A 20,689-nucleotide genomic window follows, 5' to 3' on the forward strand; every position below is an offset into this window, starting at 1 on the left:
GGTCTCTGACAGATTTAGGTGGGTTTTGCTTGGGAATTACCTGTGGTTTGTGGAGATAGCTAAAATAATTTTCATTTACTGTTCAGTGTATTACATTATAAATTGCATAAGGTTTTGGACCTGAAGCCATAACAATCTCTTTCAGATTATGGCTGCACTGGAATTGTCACTCATTAGATTTGCAGCATAAACACTGGAAAGTGTGGTGATGCACACTGTCAGACTAACCAGTATTTACAGTGATAGGCAGGATTTACAATTGGATGACATGATAATAATATATCCTTGTTTACTTCTGTAATTAATGTTTCTAAAGAAAATACCCTGGAAACGTTCCATAAGCAAGATTTATTTCTGTTGATTGAGACTGTAATCAGATGTCTCTATTCAAACAGTAATTGGTGTGCTTCATTAACATGTAATTGAAAACAAGATTTATGTCAACGCTAGGCAATAAATAACAGGAATACATATTTTCTTATTAGTGATGATCTCTTCTGTAAGCTTTCAGAGTGCTTGCTGCTTTTGTACTGTGCCACTTAGGTCATATTTTCAAAATCATGGTGTCTCAGAAAAAGACACACATTCAAAATCCTCTGGATTTTAACCTCTGGCTCTGATGTACCAAGGCTAGCTCCCCTTTTTTCTTTTTCCTGCTTTATATTAGACTCGCTGTTCTTGCCATGTTTTAGCCTGTGTTTTCCCCATGAAATGGCAATACCAGTAGGAAAGAATTCTAGTGATGAAGGGGAGAGCTCAAGGTGCTTGAACTTATTTTCGGTTGAGGTTTTCGCCAGGTTAGTCAAGGCTCAACCTATTGCTCTTCCTTCCAAACATTCTTCTGTTCCAATACAAGTAAAGACAATTTTTTAAAATGGGGAAAAAACCCAAAAACATTTCTAGGCATTCTGAAAATAGAAGCTAAGCATGGCTTCTTTGCAATTCAGTAAAACCTAATTAAACTTCTTGTTAATAGGGAGAAAAGCATTGTGTTTTGTTCTAGGAGTTGACATATATGAGATAACACACAAATAATGAAGTCAGAAGTGTAACTCACTAGGAATGGGTGATCCCATTGATTTCATTGAAACAAGGGAGTTAAAATTGAAAACAAATTTCAGCTAAGAAGCTGGTTCATTACCAGCAAATTGATGGAGCTCCATGTTTACTTACTGAAATAATTTACCAATTGTATGAGATATAAGCAGGCACGGTGCTAGCATTGGCTAATTTTATGCTCAACGTGAATCTTATGGCTGGTCAGATGGATACCATAAAAAATAATTAGAGTCATTAGAGGTAATGGGCTACAGCTGCAGTAATACATGCTCTATTCTCAGTCCAGAGGTTTCTAAGCAAAATTAAATTAGCTCCTGTTACCACACTGCTGCATCATATGCTCCTCACCTCCTGTGCATGAACTTCTCTTCCCATTTCCTTACTGCAAGCAGCATTTGTGCCCCACACAGAAAAAGCCCCTTGTGGGGACAAGGAATTCTGAAGCTTGAGGCCATTCCTAGTTAAAAAAAAAATTAAAATAAAAAAGGAAGTATTAAAATGAGAACAGTTATAAAGTGGCAGCAGAAGGTCCTCAGCTCCCATGAACTCCTTTCACATGTTGAGGATCATCCCTCTCCTCTGCAGCCTTTGGTGCAAGGTACAGATTGCAAGTCATGTTTGCATCACTGCTGGACCTGGACAAATTTGCCCCCTGAAATATTTACATTAAAATTAACTTTTTAACAGAATTATGCCCACTGTATTGGAAGCACTTCAGCAGCCTCCAACTTCAGGTGGTACTGCCTGCACATCTTTAATACCCTCCTTTTTTTCCAAAATTCAAAAGGCTGTTCAGAAGAGTAAAGAAAATGCTGCATTGTCTTGGAGCGGGTGAGGGGAGGGACAAGAAGGAAACATGGTGCTAAGGTGATTAATGTGACTGTTTATGCTGAAGGAAATGAAAACTAGAAATCTGGGTAAGTAATGATCTTTCCAAGTGAATGAATTTCTCTGGAACCACAATACAAACTCATGTGCTGATTTCCTTTAAATTATTGCTAAAGTCCCCAAAGCAAAGCAGGGATGACACTGATTTTTTTTTTTTTCTTCCTTGTTGATTTTCAGGAGCACAGAATTCCCATTGATTTTCAGGGGTTCCCTGCGAGATGCCCACATGCCATCACCTCTCTTTAAAACAGGAGGTGCTTTGGTGGTGGGATGGAGTAGAAGGGCTCAAGAGGCACATTTAGCACTGTCCATTAAGGGTGGTGAGCTGGAGCTGAGTGTCCTCAGGGTGAGGAACAAGAGTAACACCATTTTTGATGAAGGTACAGTCCCAGTAGTGCAGCTTGGGAAGGATCAGTTTTCCACGTGCCAGCCATTTATCCCTGGCCATGGTGACTTCCCTGGCCTCAGTTATAGCAGTATATAAAGGCTTCACAACTGCTGATATATTTATCTTCTCATCCTCCCCGTGGGGTTGGGAAGTGCTATTACCTCTGTTGCAGAACTAAGAACTGAGATTAAGGGTCAGATTTGTTATGGCATTTAGGTGCTCAATGGGATTTTCAAAAGTAGCTAACACCCGTTGTAATAAGTGGAACTTGGGAACTTGGATAGTTCTGAAAATCCTGTTACTTGTGTCTTCTTTTTTTTTAATTTTGGACTTACATGAAGTCTTGGGATCCAGAGGAGTAGTTCCCAAGTCACCCAGACAGGAGAATGTCTCTTCATTCACCTCCCAGGAGACTGCAGGTGGGACAGGAGCAATTTCATGGCAGTAGCTTATCTCAGTGCTGAATTCAGCAAGCTGTAACTGTGCACAGCATTGCATTTACCCTTCCTGCCCAGCTCTGGGAGAGAGGTCAAAATCCAGTCCTGCAAATACTGGAGCAAAAATAAGCAGCACCTATGGTCAATAAAAAGGGCTTATGTGCCAATTGCTGGGATGGAAAATTCAAGAGCAGGAGCAAATAATGAAACAATTTATATTCATGCAGCCACCTTTCCAGCCTACTGCTCTAAGTACAGGCTTACACCTCACCAGGAGATGGGAATCCCACTAAAAGCTCTGGAGTATCACACTGGAAAACAAATGTTGATTTTGAATGAATTATCTGTTCATCTCTAAATCATTTTCTTTCATTATTAGTCTCCAAATTGGTTCTGCTCTGGAAGGCAGAATTAGGTTTAAAAGCAGAGCATCTCTTAAATGCCTGCTTCAAATGAAAGTGTTCAGTAAACATTGCTCAAACCCCCAGAGCATAAACTCCTCAGCTGCTTTCTCTGGCTTTGCATAGATTTTGCAGCTCCTGGTTTATGGTCAGGTGGCTCAGGGATTCATTCAGGATATCAGAAAATAATCAAATGAAATCCCTTACAAACATATGCCCCTTAAATACCAAGGAAACTATTTTTAAGATGTTCCTGTCCTCCTTTACAGTAGCATAAATTGGAACAAGAGTCCCAAAAAGATGGATTTACAGGAACATGGAACATGGAGGAGAGAGAAGAGTCAGGTTCCAAACTGCAGACCAAGGTTTTCATCACTGAAAGAGCTTCACTTTGCTGTCATGGTGTTTTCAAACATTTCTGTAGTTTTAAGATTCTAAAGAGATCCCTGGGCTTTAAAGTTGTATTTTCAGCGTTAAAGGGCTGGGTTTGGGTTGACTCCAAACCACAGCACGAGTACAGAGCCATGTGGGCTGCAGACCAAGGTTTTCATCATTGAAAGAGCTGCACTTTGCTGTGGTGGTGTTTTTCAAACATTTCTGTAGTTTTAAGGTTCCAAAGAGATCCCTGGGCTTTAAAGTTGTATTTTCAGCATTAAACGGCTGTCAGTGTGTCAGCAGGATTGCAGCTGTCTGAGGCTGTGATTTGGGGTGGTGGAGGGGGGTCAGCTCAGTGAGGAGGGTGATGGAGCAGCAGCAAAGCCCTGGCTGTTGTTGTGTCCTTGTCCCACGTCACACCATGGGCTGTTCATGCCTCCATGAGGAAAGAAGCTCTGCATGGATTAGAGTGCATCCAAAAATCACATGGTTTTCAAAAGTGTTTGCAAGGTGCTGTTATTCCACTTCTTCAGGTGGAGGAGGGAGAATAACTCTGTCACTTCATTACACATGAAAGAGAATAAAACTCTGGGGCAGTGTTGTCTAGGACACTCTAGATCACTGCTGGTTTTTTCAAAGCTTGAATTTTAACTCAGTTGGCTGTTCAGGGGACCTGTGTGCCCAGGGAAAGATGTGCAAGAAGCTCCTCTATTGATCCTCCCCCAAGACTTCCACAGATTTCCCAGCTCTCCTCTCTCTCCAGTAAAGGTGTGGGACTGGGGGGCTGCTGCTGCACAGAGTAGGAATTGAGGGCTGCTGCAAAGAAGTGTGTTTGCACTGTGGTGTCTGAGCACTGTTTTGTACCTAGTAGATTTATTTCTCAGTGGATAGAAGAGCTAAAAGATTAACAGATGAACAAATATGTTGAGACAGCCAGAACATCAAAGAAATTGGAGAGTCACTGAGATGCTGGAGAGTCACCAGGCCATGTTCTTAGGAATTATTTTATCCTCAGATTACCTCAGCTGTCTTGGGGTTTGGACACATCCTCTGGTGAATTTAGCTACATGATTTAGGGTATAACTGGCCCAAGCTCTCTGCTGCTCCTCCTGAGGATCCTGCCTGTGGAGAAGGAGTGTGTGCCTGTGTGCCAGACCCTGCAGCACAGATCCTGGGGGTCCTTTGTTTCTCAGGACAAACACCAGCCTGTGAGATACACCAAGGGTGAGAGTGTACTGAGTCCCTGGGCAGAAATCTCCAGGGAAAATACGGGTCAGACAGCTTTTGTCCTCCATGCAATCTGCAATTCAGTCAGGCAGGGAAAAAAAAAAGTGATTTACAGCAGTCTTAACCTTAGGTTCCTCACACAGGAACCAGCTGAGGGGTGATACCAGTGGAAGGAATCAGAAGTTTACATAAAAAGTGGCTTCCCTGCAGAAAACAAGAAGCAGCTCAGAAGGGTTGTGCAGAGGCTGCTCATTCCTTAGGCTGCATATGCCTCAATTGCTCCCTGCAATTTAGATTTAGTTAAGTCAGCCAGGAAATTATGGATAAGTTTGGGGTCTTGAGGGAAAGGAAAGCAGCAGTATGAAGACACTGAAAAGGGGAAAATCGTAACTTGAAAAGTGCCACACAGAGGGAGCTGTGCCTGTGCTTTATTGAACTGTTGGCTGCAATAAATACAGCTGAATTCCCTCAGTCTCCCATAATGCTGTCTCAGTAGCAGCAGGAGTCCATTTAAGAGCACACTTACATGCACAAATGATTATATCTATGGAGAGCAGAGAAAGAGCTGATGCAGGCAAACCCTGAGAGCTGCCCGGCAGAGCTGGAGCTGCCCCGTGCCCAGCTTTGGTCAGTGCTGCCAGCCCAAAACTGGCAAAGCAGAGGAGCCTCTGCTCCAGCCCTCCCACCTGCTTCACCTGAGGAGACCACAGCCTAGATCTTGTGATCCTACAGTAAATAAATGATGATGAAGTCAACTAAGAGGATATTCCCAAAGAGGGAGAGGTGGTTTTTTATAACCATTTTCAATACAGAGAGTAATAAGAGACTGTATTATAAATAAGAAAGAGACAAGTGCAATAGAAGACCAAAAAATGGATGATGAACAAGGAAGATGAACCTTGTGCTTCTGCTCTTTACAGCATTAACCCCAATTGCTGAAGGAAAAGGTCTGGCTGTGTTACAGGGCTGTAGCAGGGCTGTCAGAGGCTGTGCAGTGTGTCCGTGGTTAGGAGGGGCTGACGCTCTGCAGAGCACATGGTCATGCCTGGTGTGATGTGAGCCTAGGACTGGAGACCACAAATTTTGGGGTCTTCAGCCTGATTGCTTTCATTGATTTCCTTGTATCCTTAAACCCTTCCAAACCTCACATTGTAGGAAGTCAGGAGAACTAATTCATTCCTGTTTGAACAGTGGTTTGAGGAAGAGAAACACTTGCACCCTCTGTGTAGGTGCTCAGCTTTACTGATATCCTGTTAGCACTGATTAGTGAGAAAGCTGAACCAGAAATAAGAGCAAGCTGACCTTGGGGGTGGCTTCATTGCCCCTTTTCTCTTGGTCCAGCATAGCAAAGCTAGCATGGAGTGTTAGCAAATCAGATTTGTGATGTGTTTTACCACACCGTGCGTGAACCTTTTCCTCTGGTAGCAGGTGAGAACCTGCACATGAGCAGGGTCTGAGGGGCAGCAGGGCAGCACAGCAGCCTAGCAGGAGCATGGAGCCCATGGGCTGTGTGAGCCCTGTGTGCTGCAGGATAGGGATGCTTAGCAGGAGCAGGAGCCCATGGCTGTGTCCCTGTGTGTTGCCCGAGCAGGAGCCCATGGCTGTCCCTGTCTTGCAGTCTGGGGGGTTCAGCAGGATCAGGAGCCCATGGCAGTCCCTGTGCTGAGGCTGGGGGCTCAGCAGGAGCAGGAGCCCATGGCTGTCCCTGTGCTGAGGCTGGGGGCTCAGCAGGAGCAGGAGCCCATGGCTGTCCCTGTCTTGCAGTTTGGGGGGTTCAGCAGGATCAGGAGCCCATGGCTGTCCCTGTCTTGCAGTCTGGGGGGCTCAGCAGGATCAGGAGCCCATGGCTGTCCCTGTGCTGAGGCTGGGGGCTCAGCAGGAGCAGGAGCCCATGGCTGTCCCTGTGCTGAGGCTGGGGGCTCAGCAGGAGCAGGAGCCCATGGCAGTCCCTCTCTTGCAGGCTGGAGTCGCCCACGCGCGCGCTGGTGATGGAGGCTCCCAAGGGCATCGAGATCAACGCCGAGGCCGGCAGCCTGAAGGCCACGTGCAGGACAGAGCTCAGGCTGGAATCCAAAGATGGAGAGGTGAGTGCAAAGCCCTGCAGCAGAGCCAAGGCATGGGTGCCCTGCAGAGCTGTGGCCCTGTGGGTCACCAAGCTGCTGTGAGGGAAGCCTGGGGACAGTGGGCTCTCCTGACTTCATTCCTTCTCACCCTGATTGAGCACATCCCATGCAAAGCAGACTCACTCCGTGGCAAAGGCTGATTCATTATTTTTAAAGTGCATGGATAATAGCATCTGTTGTTCCAGCAGATTTATGCAGCTGTAAAATGCACACTGCTCCTAAATTCTTTGTTTCCTTGTCACTTTAAAACAAGATTTACTTGGCCAGCATAATTAAATCTTTTATCATATATTATTCTATAAGAAGAGCTTAATTCAGTAGTATTGATCTGGAAAGCTTTTGTGGCTGATGTTTCATTCTGGAATGAAAGGGAACATTAGGAGACACAGGTTGTTGCACTGGAGAAATTTCCAAAGGGGAAGAGAGAACACTTAAAGCTGATAACATAGAGTAAAAGTAAAGTAGGTGTTGAGTTAAGCCTCTTCTGGTGTCATAAACTCATGTGGGCACATGGTTTTGCTGGTTTTCCCATCCCCTCCTCCTGCCACAGTGATTGAAGGCACCAAAGGATGAGGCTGAGGAGCTCCCAGTGGGGAAACCACTGAGACCCTTGTCAGGAGGAGCTGCCCATGGAACACAAACCTCCAGGCAAGAGGGCTCCCACAACAGTTGAGATTTACCTATCTTAGTGTCAGGGGTAAAATAGAAACACTCTTTAATTGCAGTTTCTGTTTTTTCTAAACATTTGCATTTTAAGACAGTCCAAACCTAGACCATGGCTGTTAAGAAAAAACCTCTGAAAAATACCAGAAAAAAAAACCCCAAAAAAACCAACCTAATACACTGAGATTGAAATCCAAGACATTTCACAACTTCAAGCAGTTGCTTTCAATACTAAGATGCTTTTAAATGCATAAATTGACTTGTATCTTTCAGGACATGAGATGGGTGGATACTAAACTGGGAGATTGTTACTGTCATTGCTGATATTCTCAGTCGCCCTGTATTATTCTGGGGTTCAGGTTATTTTACTGTATTCTGGCTGATGCCAGAGCACTCCCCTGCAGCTGCCACATGTCTGAGAGCTGCCACATGTTGTTTGCCTTATGTTGTTTTGTAAGGAGGAATTTAGGACTGTTAGAGCATTTGATTTATTTTTAATATACACAAAAGTGTTACACATATACATAAAATATGCATAAAATATGCATTAAATATGCATAAAATATACATAAAAGTCAGTCCTGGGAGCCTGCAAGTGTAACTGGCGATGGGATCACAGTGACAGAGATCCTGATGGAGGAGCAGGGTGTTGGGTGGGTGTGAACCATCCATGCTCTCCATCTGACAGTGGGCTACCTCTGGTTGGGTCAATCCAAACCTGGGATTGGGTTCCTGGAGGTGTCCCAGGAAGCTAAAAGCCAAGGAAATGGTGGGTACATCAGCAGAAACAAACTGGAGGTCGTGGTAAAGGCAGATAATGTGCCCACACAGATTTGTGTCAGACTTTCCCATCCTAAAACACTTCCCTCCCCAGCTTTTGCAGCATCTGAGCTGTCTGGAAGAATCTTCTTTAAACACAGAAATCGGAAATAACAGCTCTTTCTTTAAATCAGAAGTAACAGCTCCCTGCTAATTCTCTCTCTTTTTTCTCTCTCTCTCTCGCCACCACTGACTCCAGATAACGTTGAATTCTGCAAAAATCAAACTACCTAACTTGCCTCAAGGATCTTCCTCTTCTGCAGGGTCCAGGCAAAAAATCTACGAGCTCTGTGTGTGTCCCAATGGGCGGCTGTTCCTGTCTCAGGCAGGCAGCAGCTCCACCTGCCAGATAAACACGAGCGTCTGCCTTTGAGAGACAATTTGCAGAGGGGCATCACAGGCAGCACAAAAGCCAGTTCTGGTCTCACAGATCCAGCTGCCAACTATTTTTACTAGAACACAGAAAGCCTATCAAAGACTTTTTTTGTGTGTGCGCGCGCGTGTGTGTGAATATATATATAAAAAATATATATAAGATATATATATATCCTCTGTGTAAAATGATGTTTCAGTACAAGGAATCCCAGGGTGACCCTGTTACATTTGTGTAGCATTTCTCTTTCCCACACCAAAATTTACTGGTACAATCTACTGAATTGGATCTGATGCTCCCCTGGACCCTTCTGTATTAAGACAGTGCAATGATCACCCCTCGTTTTTGATCATGTTCTCAGAGCAATGGGATTGCTGGCTGGGCAAGACCCTGGAACCAATGCAGACCCACCACCATCCAAAGGGAAGAGAAGCATCTCTGATTATTTTTGTGCCATTAAATCGGTGGCATGAAAAAGAAATAATTTCAAAACCAACAAAATAGCCAGATGTGCTGTGCTGATCACCTGCAGTGATCCAAGATACCTGAGGTTAAATTACTCTTTAATTAAATTATCACCTGAAGCATGGCTCCCTGCTGGGACAGAGGGATGCACTTGGCCAGTAGGAAAGTCCAGACCTTGCTGAAACAATAAATGTGATTTTCTGAAGGGTTCAACACTTTCCTGTGCATGGCCAAGGACGCCTTGTGCTATTCAGGTGTGACACATCAGGTCCAACACTAACCTAAAATCATCTCTGTGCTGGCAAAACTGGTGTTGTACTTAGTCATTGGAAAGGAACAAACTTGTGAAAGTTGGACTAAGCAGAAAAATTCTGAACCTCTTTTGCTAACAGGTGTCCTGGATCACCCTACAAACTCCCCAGTAACACCTTCAATTTTGAACATATTTGGTGTGAAGGTGTGAAGATTTAAGATTTGGACATTGCCTAAATACCTATAGAAACAGAGAAAATCAGCTAGAAACTGAGAAAAACAAAGAATTAAGCGTATTATGTAGATGCTACACCAGAATTGTTGTCATCTTTCTTTTGAAGATACACAGTCCAAGGTCACTTAGATTTGGTGGAAACTGCAATTATCAGAGATGCTGAAAATGAAAGACTTTTTAAAAGGATTTATAAAGATTGTGGCAAAGCCAGATTACTGAAAGGAAGGGCTTTGGATGCTGGTTCCTCTAGAATTTGAGTCCCCAAAACTCTGTGGTTGAATCTTATCATGGCTGCATTTTTTCCTTATTTAAAAGTCTAGAAGTCATGGGCAGGATAAAACACAAAAATCTAATCTGGCAACATTACTTCCACTTTTGAAGTTTTGGAAAATAATGATAAGAGCCCAGATCATTGAAGTCTGACCCATAATTTCATCCACATGTATGTAAAAATCCTTAAAAAAACCAAATATACCAATTAAGGCAAAAATTTCCAAGTTACAATAAATCTCACGAGGACAGCAAGGTTTCTAAGCCACTGAGATGCTTTTGAAATATTACCTCATGTGCAAATAAGACAGATCTGTGCCCATCCCTAGTGATATCTAACCAAAGCTGGTATTCTTCAAGGGATTTTCAAGATAAAGCATAGCTGACAGAAATCTTTAGAAATAATTTAGTCAATTCCCTTTTTTTACAGCTTTTCACGTATTTTCTTGTGGTCTTGAGAGTACCAGGGTTTGATTTTTTTTTAAATTTTTTATTTTGTAATTAACAATTCTGGCTTAATCCAAATCTGATTGGACTCAGAGAAGATTTCTATGGAGTTTAGATTAGATGTGTTGCTACCTAACAAAGCAGCACTCCCAAAAATATTTATTTCTGAAAGAGGATTGAATTCTTTCCTTTTATTTCAATAATGCTTTCTGATAAATCAACAAACTCAAACTATTCGTTAATGAATGATTCCTGTAATTATTTTGTCTTGAGTCAACATTTGAATGCAAAGGGTCACCCAGGGTAACAATTGTATTGGGACACAGGACTGTACCATCTCTGTTCAAAGAGGGGAATTGTGCCTATGCCTTAAGTCAATGCACTCAGCAAGGAGAAGCACATCATATTTATCTTGTTATTAAATCTAGTTTATTTGGGGGGGAGGGACAGGAGGGTGTCTTGGGAACTGGTTGTGCAACTTCAAACAGATATTGATGAAATACATTAAGACTGTAGGGGCACCTAGAATGATACAGACTTTTTTTTTTTCTTACCATGTTAAATATAGCAAAATACTGTGTATGTTACCTCTGGGACCATGACTGAAGTCCCATTCATAGTCCTACATTTACTGTAATTTTTTTTTCCCTCTTCCATTGAATACTGATCACAAACCTCATAGCAAGCATGGCCCAGTCCATAACCAAATCCTGTGTGAGCAGTTTGAAGACACGTGCTGCAGAAAGAGTTCCCTGACAATGAATCAGATTAATTCCCAGCCCTGGGAGTGTTCAGGGGGGTGAGGAGGGCAGGGCTGAGGCCACCAGGGATGCTGCATCCTGATTTCTGTTCACAGCAGTGTCTCAGTCCTCGTCCCTGTGCCACCCTCTGGCTGCTCCCAATTTCCATCCCAACAAATTAATTTAGAGTAGCTGCTTTTCCCAGCTGGGCTCTTGGATGAGGTTATCACCTTCTCATGTCACAACAGCCATGAAACTGCTAAGGACATTCATATCTTGGTGTGAATTTCTGCTGGGGAGCTGTTAGGAAATGACCTTAACATCTGTGCCATCACTGCAGATGCTTCTCTGAGGTGAACAAAGGGTACCTTAATTACATCTACTGAAAGAAATTCTTATTTCAATATATTTTACAGCCATGTTTCCATCTTAGAAAACATGAAATTATGTGTTGTGTTGAAATGTGAGGAATTGTTTCTAGAAAGAATGAACCCCTGTAGGGACTTGGAGACCATTTGAACACCACTTGAGTTTTGAGACAGTGGTTTGGGTGATGCTGCCTGTGCTGGTCAGAAAGTGGCAAACATAAACACAGGCTGGGCAGAGAGTGGGTCAGGAATATGCCTGAGGAAAAGGACTTGGGTTGTTGGTTGGGGAGAAGCTCAACATGACCTGAAGTGAACTCACAGCCCAAAAAGCCAGTCCTGTCCTGGGCTGCATCAAAAGCAGTCGAGGGAGGGGATTCTGAGCTTGTGACACCCCACCTGCAGTGCTGTGTCCAGCTCTGGGTGGTCCCAGCATCAGAGGGATGGGGACACATTGGGGTGAGTCCAGAGGAGACCACAAAGATGCTCTGAGGGCTGGAGCTCCTCTGGGAGTGCTGGGGGTGCTCACCTGGAGAAGAGAAGGCTCCAGGGAGACCTCAGAGCCCCTCCAGTGCCTAAAGGGCTCCAGGAGAGCTGGAGAGGGACTTTTTCCAAGGGCAGGGGTAATAGGGCACGGAAGAATGGCTTCAAACTGACAGCAAGCAGGGTTAGGTTAAATATTAGAAATAAACTCTTTGCTGTGAGGGTGGTGAGGCCCTGGCACAGGTTGCCCAGAGAAGCTGTGGATGTCCCATCCTTGGAAGTGCTGGATGGGGCTTGTAGTAGCCTGGTGTAGTGGAAGGTGTCCCTGCCCATGGCAGAGGGCTGGAACTGGATGATTTAAGGTCCCTTTAATCCCAAACCATTCTAGGATTCTGTGAAAGCAGAGCAAACAGGACTGTGTCTCAGATCCCAGGGGAAAAAACAGGCATTTTCTTTAAAAAGCTGCCTGCTAACACATCCAGCCATCTCACACTCACAGTGGCTGACTCTCCTGTTGCACAAGGCAGGTGCAGGAGAGTCCCTTCTCCTGCCTTGCCCAGAAATCCCTCGCAATGGGATTCCTCACTACCTGTGTGGGCTGCTTTTCCCTGAATCCATTCAAAGCAGAGCTCCCCTGACTGGAATTTCATCCACGTGCTCTACCTACCACTGATAAAATACCAGAGACAAACAAGGCTTTGTGTATTCTGTTGTGAATTGGGCCTGAAGTTTAGTTCAGTGGAGCATTTGCTGTGTGGGAGGTGGGGTTGATCTCAGAATGGAGTTTGGTTTGTGGCTGCTGAGCTCCGTGGGAGAGTTGGTGATGACTTGATGGCCTGAGCCTGGGCTGGGCAGGTGCCAGTTGGGGACAGTGGGAGCACTGCCAGCCCCTGGGGTGGCTCTGGGGCTGAACCAGACCCTGCACTGCAGCTGTGAGCACTGAAACCCCACCCAAATGCTAATCAAGGGACTGTGCCAGCAGTGCCAGTGTACCTGGGGTGGCCGTGCAGGAGTCATAAATGCATTTATGTGTGCTGGCTCTTCATAGGACTGCAGGACCCTGTCCAGTTTGCTGTAAATGTGACACTTCAGGAAAGGGTCAGGAGAATGACAGCCAGTGCTCACCTGTGACAGGAACCTTGTCCATATGGAGTGTGTGACCCTTCTGTCATGGCTGAGGCAGGATGGTCTCCTAAAAGCAAAAAGATTTTGCCTTTAGCAAAAGCAGAGATCCTGGGAATGGCTGTACATCTGTGCCCATTCTCCAAGTTTCTTTGTGGGGTTTTTTTTTTGGCTGTTGGTTTGTTTGGGTTTTTTATTCATTTTGAAGCATATTACCCCATAGTTAAACAGTACAAAGAAATGTTAACAGTAAAGGAAGTCATCAAAAGGGGAAGCCAGAAACTACTACAATATGTATAAAGCCTCTCCTAAGTATTCATTTTTAGAAGAGTGAGTATGTGCAGGAGTGATTTGTATTTACCTCAGTCATGTGCTGTCTAACAGCTGTGTTTTGGAAGGGTTGTGGGGTTTTTTTCTCCTGTTATGATAAATACCACATTGCACAAACAAACTTTGAAGGCATAAGCCTGAAACTCTGCAGTATATGGTATGGCAAAATGATAGCTAAATAAAAACCCCTCCCTAGAAAGTGCTCCAAGGTTAAAGGGAGATTCCTGTGGGACTTGAGAAGGCTAGCTCACATCACAACCTAGTGAAAACTCATTTTGTTGTCATAAGATGCTCACACATGCACACAAATACACACACATACTCATACACACTTGTTTACAACAAAAGCCAATTTTCTTTATGTTTGTTTTTATGGCTTTAAGTTTCACATTGCAAAAGAGAGTGAGACAAAGACCAAAGACTTCAAGAAGTTCATCCCTCTCTGGTTGCCCTCATGCCTGAAATGCATTAACTTTAATGGTGCTTTTTCTGAACTGGATAGGAGAAATGCAGGTGTACCATAAAGCTGCATTTGAGAGAATAAAGTGGCAGGAAGGCTCTAACTTGGTTAAGGGGGAGAGGAGGAAATAATGTGAAAAATCTTGAAATGTGTGCAGAGGGCAAGGTTACCTGAAATCTGAAATGTGGAGAAATAGCCCAGAAAGCTTAAAGACATCATCCTAGGCTGGAAGTATAAATAAACTGAGTAAATGGTGCCAGCTGTTCACTTGAGCATTAGCAGGGCAGCAGCTCCAGTGGGGAACAGTAACTGCTGCAATGATTTCATTTTAGACATACCTACAGTAAAAAAAAAAAAAAAAAAATATGGCTGACATTTTAAATTTTGAAATGTCATCATCCAGAATTCACCCCAGCAAGCACAGGGCATGTTCCTGCCAAGCTTTGCCAAGCACTGCTTTGGTGCTTTCTGAATGTGAAAATACCAGCCTTTTTATTGCCCTGGCTGCTCAGGAATGTGATCCTGGCAACTGTTCCCTTTCCCCCATTTTAATCTTCTTTTTCCTCAGCTCTGAAATTGCTGTGTAATGTTTTGGTAGCTGGTATCCTGCTCCCAAATCCAGCAGCCCCCAAAACCCAAAACCTGCATGTAGCAGTGGCATGGCCATAAAACTGGGACTTCCAGGTAAATTCTGCCTGGCAGTTGCTGTGTATTCACAGCTGATGTAGCCAAGTTTATGGCTGTGAGTGGAGCAGGGTTAAACACTGACGTGGTGCTGAGGTTATTCAAGCAAGAGTGGAGTGAATTAAACAAGGCAGGTAGGAGGGAAGGGGAAGAAATGGGGAGAGACATCACCCTAATCACAGTAATGCAGTCAACGTCTCTGTCCCTTTGCACTATTATACTTTAAATTAATAACATCCATTTTACTAAATATGGTGGCAATTATGCTTGATCTTTTCATGGAGCTCAGTGGAATTACTGTCACTGAAACCACTTAGAGCTCGGGCTGTTCAAGATTGCTGGGGTGTTGTTTCCATCCACAATAACCACAGTGGCTTGGGGCTTGGATGGAAATTATAGTGAATAGCTTGTATTTAGAAAGCTTTTAAGTCTGCTGTGGTTGAGAGGCCCCTGGTTATGCACATCCAGCCCTGAGGCTTTATCATTTCAGCCTCTCTTGTCCTGCCACTTGAATTGTATTGTGCCCTTGTGAAAAGCGACACACGTATAAAGAACACAGGGAAGATGGATATTTAAAGCTGCAGGATTTTTATCTGCAACGAAGAAGGAAATACAATCAAGAGTGCCCCACTGAGATTTCCCATCCAAATCACTTTAAACTAGAGGTGCAAGTCCCTTAAAAATTAATTTGCTACAAGTGTCGTTCCTGCAGCAAAGTTAGCACTGGTGTCTCTCCCAGGAAATGTCTCACCTTCTTGCAGCTGGAAGCCCTGTGGTGGCTGGGATTTGGTGCCACCAGTCAGGCTGGTGAGCTGCCTGTTTCAGGTTTCCTTTGAGGCAACTGATTTCCATGGATGGAGCTTTTGTTGGCTTCTAACAGGGATTAAAGAATAGGACGGATAAATCCACTGTGAAATGATATGTAATTGTATGTTTGCCTCATTTAGTTGGTTGAAACTTTCCACCAGGAAGGGAAAATATCAGGAGCGATTTCTGTGAAAATGTTACATTTACATTGTGCCACCAAATGCTTCAGATAAAAACATGCAGCTTTAGCTAAACAGTCTTCTCTTGAGATTAAAAAGGGCTCTTTGGAGCCTCTCACCGGGTCCTACCCAAATGGAAAGTTTTACCATTTCTAGTATATTTGTCGTTATAGGAACAGGCCCATTGCAAAGCACTAGTCATGTGCATCTTTGCATGTAACAGGAATTTTAAATTGCATTGTACTCTTACATTTTTTTCCCCATTCAAAGGCTTAACCACTGATAGGAGATAGAGCCCTCCGAAACCTTTCCTGCTAAATGCATTATCTCTTTCTAAAGCAATGTATGTCCTTTGGTCTTTCAAAAATTTCCTCATAATGGAGTCCTTGAAACATCTTGAGGCAGGCTCACTCTGGAGAGCAAGAGAGCAATTATTTGTGGGTGGTGCTATTTTTGCTGAAGTTTGGATTGTAGCTGAAAAAAAAAAATATTGCTGTTAGAGCTTCTCCCACACTCCCTTAGCTGCAGATCCCACCAGGCCCCCACACCAGGGCTGGATCTCTCCAGGGTGGCTGCCTTAGGGCAGGGAGTGACCTCCCACACCAAACCACAGCCTGATGATTTTGTCTTCAGCTGGGTCCTCCCCAGCCCTGTGCACTCTGTCACGGATAGAGACACTTTGGCAGCTTTAGTGGCTCTGCAGATGGCACAAGGTGATGTGTACCTGCAGCCTGAGTGGGATAAATGATGCTGTTCTCACAAGCCTTTGGCCACCTTGGGAGCAGTAACTCCTGAAGGCAGGCACTGCTGGAGGAATCCACTCTCTTGTCCCTTTTTGTGGGTTATCAGAGTGAGTGAACATGAACAAATCCTGCAGAGTAAGAGTGTGCCAGAAGCCTGAGAAAGGGCAGATCTGAGCAATCAGTGTCCACTGTGTTTGTCAGAGAAGGGCTAAGTGGACAGCATCCACTCCTGATTCCTCCCTAGGCCAGAGCTTCCCTGAGCTGTGACCAGACCTTGGATCTGCCCTGTGTGGTGGTTTGGGAGCAGGGAAGGGACTGACCTGCTGGATCTGGATTTTGCTTGTGGCTTTGTTTGTTTTTTCCCACCCTGTATTTGAATTAGTTTCCCTGTGAGCAAATGCCAATAGAGTTGTCAATATTCACCCAAAAAAGCTCCATATATGTAGAGCCAGCAGCAAAACATTCAGTGAGAGTCAAAGGAAACCTCGTTCATCTACAGCAGCAGCAGAAAAGGCATGACCCCTGTGCTACAGCAGTTTTCATCTGGGATGGGAAAACACCTTGTCTGACCTCTACTCTGAAAACCATCAACGACCTTGATCGTGTAAACAGGACAAAATGAATTTAAAGTCTTACCACAGTTCTCATGACAAAATTCAGATTTGTTTGGCTTTTTTTTCTTTTTAATTTATGTATGTGTGTGGTTGTGTGGGAAAATATAAAGCTTTTTTGTATCAAATAACATCAATCCTTGCACACTCTATGCAAAATTTTGTAAGCATTGCAATAATGCTATGAATTACACAAGGAACTATTTTAACTTTATTACACTTTCTGTATAAAAAAAAAGTTTGTATTTAAATGATTTCAACTGCAATCTTGTAAAATACATTAATAAAATAATGATTGTTAAGAAGGAAAGAGATGTTGGGGTTATTTTGTTGATCACTGCAGTGATCTGTTTCACAGGAGCAAGAACCTGGATGTATTTATGCCAAAAATGCTGTAGAAGATGAAATGAGAATTTCTGTGAATTGCTGTTGGAAGAAAACCTGAATCAACAAAACAAATTATTTTGTCTTTGGAGGAAGTTGAGTCTTTCTTATATTTGTAGATTTTCTCACCCTTGTCCTGGCATTAGAGACTCACAGCCAAGACCTGCTGCAGGCACTGAGGTCCTGCCTGAGCATCACAAACCTCTCAAAAGGCATCACTTTCTGCTGCAGAGGATCTGCTGCTGTCTGAGCTCCAAACCAGCAGGAGCTCAGGGTTTTCCAAGAGTCACCAGAGCTGGGTGCACACATCCAGGAGCAGATCCCCACCTGCACACAGTGGAGGGAGCAGGAGCTCCAGTGTCTGGGAAAAAATATTAATTTAAAAATAAAATTAAACCCTAAAACCAGCAGCCTCTGGACCAAGTCACAGAAAGCATTTTGGCTTTCTTTTTAGCAGCCTCTGGCTGCTTTAATGATCCATCAGTTTTGTTTTAATTGGCCAACTAATCAGCTGCTCATTGGTGACTCTGCACATGCCAGGCAATCACTTCTGAGGGCATTTTGCAGGAGCTGGGTTTTAAATATGAATTTGTTCGCCCTGGATTTTGTCAGTAAATGAGAGCATTGATTGAGGCTCATTATCTGAACAAATTGCAAGATTTCAATCCGGGTGGAAAGTTGTTTGTGCTTTCCAAGCCCCTCAGAGGAAAAGCCCAGTCCCTGCTGGGACACAGCCAGAATCCAGGCTGGAGGAACACTTGTTTTCCAGTTTGCAGGGGCTGCTGTTCACCAGGCTCCACATAAATCCCTCAGTTCTGCTGGGTGGGCACACACAGTCTTCTGGTCCCTCACTGGGTCTTGGGCTATTTGTCCTTTAAAAAATATTTTTAAAAAGAGAAAAGACATCTTTCAGCTGAACGTCAGCTGCAGTTGTTGGCCTGAATTTGGAATTTCAAAGTGACAATGAAATAATTCCTTAATTAACCCTCACCAGGAAGCATTTTGGCAGGAGGTTCCCAGCCCTGGGACTCCTCAGCACCTGCCTCTCCATGGGCTGGGTTTCAGCACTGGGGAGTTCAGCACAACAGCACAACAGCAGCGTGTCTGCAGTGCCCCATGCCAGAAATGATGGGTGGTACTCAGCAGCAGCAGCATCTGCACCATTCTTTACGTCTGGGAAGCCAAAAACAGGATTTGGCTTCCAAAATCAGCTCCTGGGAAAATCCTCTCAAAATGTAATTTCCTCCCAAGTATCTTGCCCTTCACTTTTTAAGAAGTGCTTCCCAAATTTTTCTTGCTTTCTTTTCTACCCCTCCAGGTGATTAATTGTTTCCTCTTTTTTTTTATCCTAAATAGCCAAGATAAACAAAAAATAATTACCAAATAAAGAATCATTAAGATAAAATGAGTCCATTTCATACTCTGTAAAATGATAACAACTTCCACAGCTTAAAATTTTATGTGCAGCTGGCTTTTCATATTTTTCATCTGAGTTCAGTACAGAGAAGTTGCTGCTGCTGAAGTTCAGTTGTTAAATCTGGGTGATTATTTTTTATTTTTATGAACAGTGGCCAGAAAATCAGCAAGGAGAACTATCTGTTTTTAACAGTTTTTCTCCAGTGCTATGACCTTGATTCTTCTCTCCTTAAACGGAACTGAAAAATCTTCCTCAATTTAGTGATGAAGGTTCAGACCTAAATAGCTCCAGTGCCAAATGCATCCCAGAGGAAAATTATATGGCCTCATTTAATAGAGAAAAAGCATGAAGTCAAGCCAGCAGCAAGAACTTGGCTCTTTTCTGCAGTCATTTCAGGATAAAAAGCAGAATGTAAGTAGTCTTTAAATATTTGATTCACACTATTGGACTATTGTAATCTACATTACTGATATGATCTGCACTTATTAAAATTGGGGTTTGTGAATAGCTCTGCACATAACAGCTCTGCTTCAGGCCATCACACAACCAGGCCTGTGTATCACCAGCTCTGGTATTTCCCCTTTCCCACCTACATGGGCATTTTTTTCCCCTGTTTCTGGGCTTGGCTTTCAGTCTCCTGAGCAGCACAGCAGTGCAGGCAGAAAAGCAGCCCACGGCCTCCTCACTGAGGAATTCACTCCCCATCTGCTTGGTTGCATTCCCTGGGTGTGTGGAGGGAGGGGAGAGGCACAAAGCACCACTGATATCTCTGGAATGACCTCCCTGATCTGGTTTTGTGCTCCCCTCACTGCAGCAGAGCTGGCACCGGCCCAGGCTCCCCCCTGGAGCCCCATTCCCTCCTCTCCTCCCTGCACACTGCCTGGACCTGGCACTGCTGGGTCATGGTGGGACTTCCTGCAGCAGAGCTGGCACCAGCCCAGGCTCCCCACTGGAGCCCCCATTCCCCCCTCTCCTCCCTGCACACTGCCTGGACCTGGCACTGCTGGGTCATGGTGGGACTTGGTGATTTTAGAGGTTTTTTCCAGCCTAAATGATCCCCTGAGAGCCCTATTCCCATGCCACCCCCTATCCAGGCTGTGAAACTGGAATATTTTAAATGCCAGCAGAACCCACAAGTACACAGGGGGCAGTAAGACTGCAGTGCTGCTTGGTAATTCAGCATGTTTTAAAACAAAAAAAAAATACATTGCTTGGCCTAAACTCTACCTGCAACTTGAGTTCAGCAGCTGAGAGCTCCAAGGATGCTGCACATGACTGAGATGGGATTTAACCACTGGATGTGGGTCTTGCATCTGCTTTGCCAGATTGGGAAGACAAGAAAACAAACAACAAAATAAAAAACAAAGCCCTTTTTGCATATTTTACCTATTTGTACAGGGTTTAATGCTTTTCTGGGAACAAACTAAGGAGGCCCCAGAGCTGAAATAAGCAGTGTTAGAGGTGACACTGCTCCCAGAGAAAGCCAAGTTTGCTGTAAGACCCACCCAAAAAACCAAAACCTGCCTTGGGAAACCAGGGAGATTAAAAACTTCTCATTGCTGTCCAGCATCATCAGGTTTAGGACTAATAAATGACTGACTGGGAAGTGTGAGTGCATATGTGTGTATGCATGGGACAGGGGAGGTGCACTTCTGGATAATTTGTTATATTTCTGTCAGTTGTAACTACTCCCAAAAATCATTTGAGTATTACAATAAACCCCAATCTCTCAAAAGAGAGTTTTTGCAACACAATAATCCTGAACCACAGTAACTAAATTTGAGGATAATTATCATCTGCCAGAAAGACATAAAAACATCTATAGCAGAACCAACAGGCTGCAGTGGGAGCTCTGCACACACACAAGATTAACACAGGAAAACGAAAGGAGAAAAGCATTGCCACTTCTAAGGAAACCCACAACCCACCACCTACACGATGA

At 44.0% G+C, this 20,689-nt stretch overlaps 1 protein-coding gene across 16 annotated transcripts in view; it reads left to right on the plus strand.

The window, feature by feature from the left end:
• Positions 1 to 8,927, plus strand: part of SGCD (sarcoglycan delta) — a 307,378-nt gene extending 298,451 nt beyond the window's left edge. For all 16 annotated transcript variants that reach the window (XM_039701182.1, XM_039701183.1, XM_039701186.1 and 13 more), the window contains 2 exons: positions 6,736 to 6,859; positions 8,580 to 8,927. In XM_039701182.1, the coding sequence (XP_039557116.1) occupies positions 6,736 to 6,859; positions 8,580 to 8,753 (298 nt within the window). In that variant the 3' untranslated portion in view covers positions 8,754 to 8,927. The remainder of the gene's footprint in view (positions 1 to 6,735; positions 6,860 to 8,579) is intronic.
• Positions 8,928 to 20,689: the final 11,762 nt, after the last annotated feature.

This window comes from Passer montanus, unplaced genomic scaffold (genome assembly GCF_014805655.1).
Source record: "Passer montanus isolate IOZ18808 unplaced genomic scaffold, ASM1480565v1 scaffold15, whole genome shotgun sequence".
Classification (NCBI taxonomy): Eukaryota; Metazoa; Chordata; class Aves; order Passeriformes; family Passeridae; genus Passer; species Passer montanus.